The sequence below is a fragment of the Nipponia nippon genome, unplaced genomic scaffold, assembly GCF_047370975.1.
Source record: "Nipponia nippon isolate SJK-2023a ecotype South Korea unplaced genomic scaffold, ASM4737097v1 scaffold_3, whole genome shotgun sequence".
In the NCBI taxonomy this organism is placed as follows: Eukaryota; Metazoa; Chordata; class Aves; order Pelecaniformes; family Threskiornithidae; genus Nipponia; species Nipponia nippon.
Window position 1 is genome coordinate 84,217,246 of NW_028262347.1, and position 5,587 is coordinate 84,222,832.

The following is a 5,587-nucleotide window of genomic DNA, read 5'->3' on the forward strand; positions in this document are numbered from 1 at the left end:
AAAGTTCTGCCCCATCCAAGTCCCACACTAGGTCTCCTCCTCCCTCTGTGCTAGCTTACACTCCAGTCTTTCTTCAAGGGACCAGTGGATGAGTGGTTCCTCTTCAAAGATCATTTGTTCATATGGTTTAACAGACATGAAGGGGGATGTCTCTTTCATGAGCCTCTCAATGTGCCTCATGCTGAAGCTCCTACTTCTAGAAAAGCACAAGGTGATACTCACCTCATTTTTAATGACCTTAAGGTCCTCATCAAGGTTCACAATTCGAAATTTCACTGGAGATATAAAGAAAAGGATAATAAAGCATTCTGGCTGCAACATGTCCTTGCATAAATCTGCTTCTTCTTTTCTGTGCTCCAGTATTCATGTCTCTCTGTTTACCTCAGAGGTATTCAGGTCTTTCCCCAAACAGCCCTCCCCAGCATCTCCCACCCCAGAGGACTTTGTCTGGGAGGTTTATATGCAGCTGCAGGCTGTAGAAACTCACTGCCTTTACCTGGGAAGATTACAACGATGTGTTAAACGGTGGAGTTGGTCTGTCTGCAGTCTGTTCATATTGTGAAGACTGTGGAGTAACTCTGTATTTATACAGCTTGGAACTGTCACTCTAGGCTTTACCTGAATGTAATCAACAGTCTTCAAAAAACAACAAGAGATTGTCCAGTGTCCTGGAGGGTCCTGGCTTTCCTTTTAGGTCTTACTAGAGATAGTTCACCAAGACAACACCCAGGAGCAGCAGGCTGGGCATTTGGTGCAGCACAGCTTAGAGGGGAACATCCTGACTCATACTGTTCCTGGAAACATCTTACAATAAAGATCTGCTTTCTTCCATCTCCAACAAGCTTAGCTTGCTTCACTTGATGAAATCTTCCCCCGAGATGTGGCTGCTACCTTGACCCTTCCCTCCCCATTTCCATATGCCACCTTCTTGCCTTACCTGTTTCCCCAGGTTTGTATAAGCCCTTGTCTGTCTCTACCAGAATTACATTCTTCTGGGGCTTGACCAGAACCTTCTTGCGACCCTCAAAGAGCACATTGTCCCCGCTGTGGATCAGGACATGCAGAAAAACCACCTCCTCTGGCTGTCAGTTGAAAAAACCAAGCTGCCTGAGACTACAAGTAGCTTGAAGGAGAAACAGAGGCACCTGTCCTACCAAAATCTCCAACTTCCCTCTCCTCCCTTCCCCTCCTTGGATTTAGCTCTCTCCTTTCCGCTCTCTCCTTTCCCTAGTCATAGTCTTCTCCGTGCTCCCCAACTTCCTCATTCTCTTTTCTTTGCCTTTCTCCTTGTCATGTTTGCCTCTTTCCACATTTCTTTCTCCCTTTACTATCTTTCCCACCCTGCATCTCCAACATTAACATGGCTCAGACACAGGAGAAGCTGAAGCCCTCTAGTTTGTAAGAGGAGAGACAGGCAAGAGAGGTGTCTTACGTGTGACGTGGAATCATCTCTTTTCCTGAGAATGAACTCTGGCACCTAGGTTGATTGATACAAGGAAATGGAAAACAAATTAATCAGAGACTTTGCATCTTATCCCAGATGTGAGACATCATCTCACTGTTAAAAAATCTCCAAACTTCAGAGTCCAAATTCCACTGTATGACTCTGTCTCTAACCTGCTTGTCATTATAGGGAGAAGAAGCAGTCACCGCCTGTCTCTTGTTCATGAACCCAAGAGTGAACCAACTGACATGTCATTCTCTCCCTTCACATAAATGTGAGATTTTTATGAAACCAAGAAAAACCATAGGGAAGTTGGATCTGGAGCTGACCAAGATGGGAAATGTGATACTCATCAGGCAAAAACACGGCATCTCAGTATCAGAAAGACCGAGCTCACCAGGAGAAAGGTTCTTTTTGCTAACGGCAGACTTCCTTGGCTTTCCAGAGCCAGGACTCACTCTCTCCTAAGGGCTGGCACCAAACACTTAGTTAACCATTGTCTTGTTGATGCAAGAACCAGAAGTGACTACAGACCCTCCTTGAGCTCTGCTGAATCTGCAGGACAGTCAGGGCATAGGCACAGCAACTTAGTGTGGTGCTGAGAAAGACAGGGGCAGTTTGTAGAGCCTCAGCATCAGACACATCTCCATGGCTCTCCAGCAATGTAACTGAACGTCCTGTAGTCATGCCCCAGCCTCAGTGTGTCTAGTTGGGCTAACAAGAGCAGCAAAGTTGCAATGACAGGAACTCAAGCCACCCAAGAAATATCCGGACTGGCTAGGTAAAATTCAGTTCATTGTGGCTTCAGCACCATCGCCACCCATCACAGCTAAATTATAGCAAGCTCAATGTCTATGCAGGCTGCAACTACACCCTGCAGTATAGATGAAGCTTTAGAGCAGGACAGTCCTCTCGGAGCTGGAGGGACAGGCTTCTGAGGAAGCAAGGATGAAAATAATGGATTCTCTATGCATTGACTTGCACTGTGTTATACAAGCCTTTTTAGGGACTAAACACTGAGTAAACTGAAAGTCAGTGTTTTCCAACAGGCTTTAAGTAGAATGAAATGGTCCAATACAGATCAAAAGAACAGGTGTTTATCTACACAGAAAAGATTCCCTACTTTGCTAGGCTGCAGGACACTGCTGTTTTTTGCCTGACACTGGTAGGGAAATACACTTAATCTGCTTGCAACCTATGGGAAGGCAAAGGACAGTGTGCCCAGAGAAGTGCTGGGCTCCTGTCTGAGACCATCCACTGCCAAATCAGCAGCCACAGCTACACTCACCTTGAAAATGAAACACCGAAAAGTGCCTGGCTTCTCCACATCCTGTTCCACCAGTGTGTGATTGTGGGTTGTCACCTCCAGGGTGACAGCCAGGTGGACAGCCTCAGTCAGGGAGCAGAGGTGAATGCAGAGCTTCTCCTCTTGGGAATGGTGAATGACAGCAGGGAACACCACCATATAGTGACTAGAAGAGAGCAGGAGATGTTCAAAAACAATTCAGAAGCTGAGGTGGACAGGCCAGAATCCATCTCAGCTGCTTTCATGAAGAGGTAGACCAGGGGTCAGAAATGTCTGGAGGCCTGCAGTGAAGGAACTACAGTGCAGCTCCCTTACTATACCAGAAAGAAGCAACATGCCCAGTGTGGAACCAGAAGGCTCCTGGTATGTCTGTCACCATCTTGCCACCAGCCAGGACACAGCTGCCCAGTGTACGGTACTCCAATTGCAAGTACACAGAGCAAGGCTGTGTGAGGAATGAAGCTGAAGACTCAGTGGCTGAGGCAGAAGGCTTCAGTCCTCACACCAAATTTGACCCCCACCAGCACAGGATGAACAGAGTCAAAACTTGTGGCTTCTATAGTTTTGCAGTGTGTGCAGTGCAGTGCCTGCACAAGCAAACACCAGGGGCTTCACCTGCAGTGGTTCTCGACACCCAGCGCTCCAATGGGACTCAGTAGGAGCTGCTTCTGCTCAGCCTACCTGAGAAGAAGGCCCCCACCATTCAGCTCTGTGATGCTAAACAGTGCAGCACCTCAGCACCACCCTTCAATGACAGTCCCTTCCACCAAGCACCCCAAAATCAAAAGGAGATATTCTCACGGTTCCAGGCTTGCTGCAGCTGCGACTGGGAATAGGGTCAGGGCTAAGAGGAGCACTGGTGCTCCCATTGCTTGGGCTGGGACAGACAGCTGACAAGATCCACACAGGAGGAGAGAACTGCCTGTATTGATGGGCCGGAGCAATCCTTAATACCCCCCCTCAGATGGTTCTAAGTCCAAAGAGTGGGGGAGTTTATATGAGAGAGTATCTCTTCCAGTCTAATGACGTTAGCTAATATTTACTCGCTTCCACCAACAGCAGAGTAAAGGCCAGACAGCACAGTTCTCCACCCACATCTACATTCAGATGGTATTCCAGGCCATGGGGTGCCAGAGCACTGTGGGGTGGGTGACGTCTAACCCAGGCTGAAGGGGACTTAAGAGAAACACTCATCTCAGCTGTGGCTGGTCTGGATCCTGGCTGTAGCATACAAATGAGAGCCAAAGCTGCACACCACCTGCTGTCCTCAGCTTGTAAAAAGCATCCTCAATACTCTTTCTGTGCATCATTAGTGATCTTCCTCTCATCCAGTATTTAATAAGAGCTTGGTGTAAAAACCTTTCAATTCATCTCCATTCCCTGAATCACTACCTCTGTCCACACATCCATCCCAGCCATGTCTGATCCTCCTGGGTACAGAACCTTCTCCAGGGCTGCTCCTGCTACCCACTGCCAACTCCCCTCGTAGCTCCACTGTAAGGCCTTTCCAAATAAAGCAAGACATTTTAAGCACCCACATATTTTAGCAAATCTCTACGTTATATCCCCCCAAGCCAGATGTCCAGTTTCTGCCAGCTTCCTCCAGCCATGAGGTAGTTCTACACTGACACCACTACCCATCTCCTCCAGACTCTTCTCAGGCACTGCAACCTTGTATTTCCTTTTGCTGGGTGGCAGCAGTGAAGTTGACAGGGCTTAGATGTATTTGCCCTGTAGTTGCAACCTCATTTGAAGGTGGATGTCCTCATCCTGCCCTGGCCCCAGCTGTGTTTTTGCAGAGCATAACCAAGGGTACACAATATAGAGTGAATTTGCCATCCACCCACTCTTTGCTCCCAGCTGAAGCAATCCCCTGGATTTACTTTGGCACAGTCTCCATATGTGTGCTTAGCATCCACTCTCTTAGTGCACAGTCCGATGTAACAGGAACACACTAGCCTTTAACCTAGCACTGACATTCAGATAATCTGCAGGTTTAAAGCACTGTATGTCACTGATCTGGGAGCATATTTGATTCTCCGAAATCAACAGGGTTTTGAGTTCAAGCCTAAACTAGCAGGACAAAAAACAATCAGAGTTCTGCCTGGTTTCAGAAACACTCCCCACAGCTCTGCATCTCTGAATGGTCATCAAGTTGGCTGTCTCTGAAGTTAAATGGGAACAGATAGACAACAAAAAGATAATAACATGCTAAAGTTCTTCCCTCCTTCCAGAGAGGAGTGGGGGCACTGGCAGAGCTGTGGTGGAGCTCTGGGCTGGTCTGGCTGGAGTCTGCAGGGCAGCAGGGAAATTTCAGTAAGAAGTAAATAATACATAAAAAAGAAGTTCTACAGAAGAAGAACACTGAAACAAACTCCACTGACATCAAAAAGAATGAATTTGCCGCAGGATGTTTCCAATGAAATCCCGGTGAAGACACCTTTATAAAAACCGAGCCCCTGTACCAAATACAGTAACTGAGCGCTCCTGCTGCCATCAGCTGTACTGCGTAAGAAGGCAGAGCAAGACATCTCCCAGAGAAATACCAAGGAGCCTTACAAAGCCATGAGGCAAGTGCCTTTGGTGCGTAGGTAATAAGCACTGTCTCCACCCCTTCCACCCGCCCACATCGCAGCCCCAGCCATGCGCAGCATGATTTCCACCTTCTTGGTTTCGAAGCCAAGAGAGAGACAGGCAGCCTGTCAGGACAGGAGCTGCATAGTCCTTCAGCTCTGGATGAGGGGGAGAGGGAAGAAGGAAAGCATCAGAAGTGGGGGCAAAGCGGGGACAGAGGAGAGGCTCACCTTTCTGTGGAGGGATTCGACCTGCAATCAGCT

At 47.9% G+C, this 5,587-nt stretch overlaps 1 protein-coding gene across 1 annotated transcript in view; it reads right to left on the reverse strand.

Moving 5' to 3' along the window:
- The window catches only part of LOC104014584 (alpha-2-macroglobulin-like protein 1), a 31,103-nt gene extending 27,974 nt beyond the window's left edge, over positions 1-3,129 (reverse strand). Inside the window, exons 1-4 of the mRNA XM_087766024.1 lie at positions 3,071-3,129; positions 2,733-2,916; positions 938-1,082; positions 60-275 (exon numbers count right to left, since the gene is read on the reverse strand). Coding sequence (XP_087622150.1) covers positions 60-275; positions 938-1,082; positions 2,733-2,916; positions 3,071-3,129 — 604 coding nt within the window. The remainder of the gene's footprint in view (positions 1-59; positions 276-937; positions 1,083-2,732; positions 2,917-3,070) is intronic.
- Positions 3,130-5,587: the final 2,458 nt, after the last annotated feature.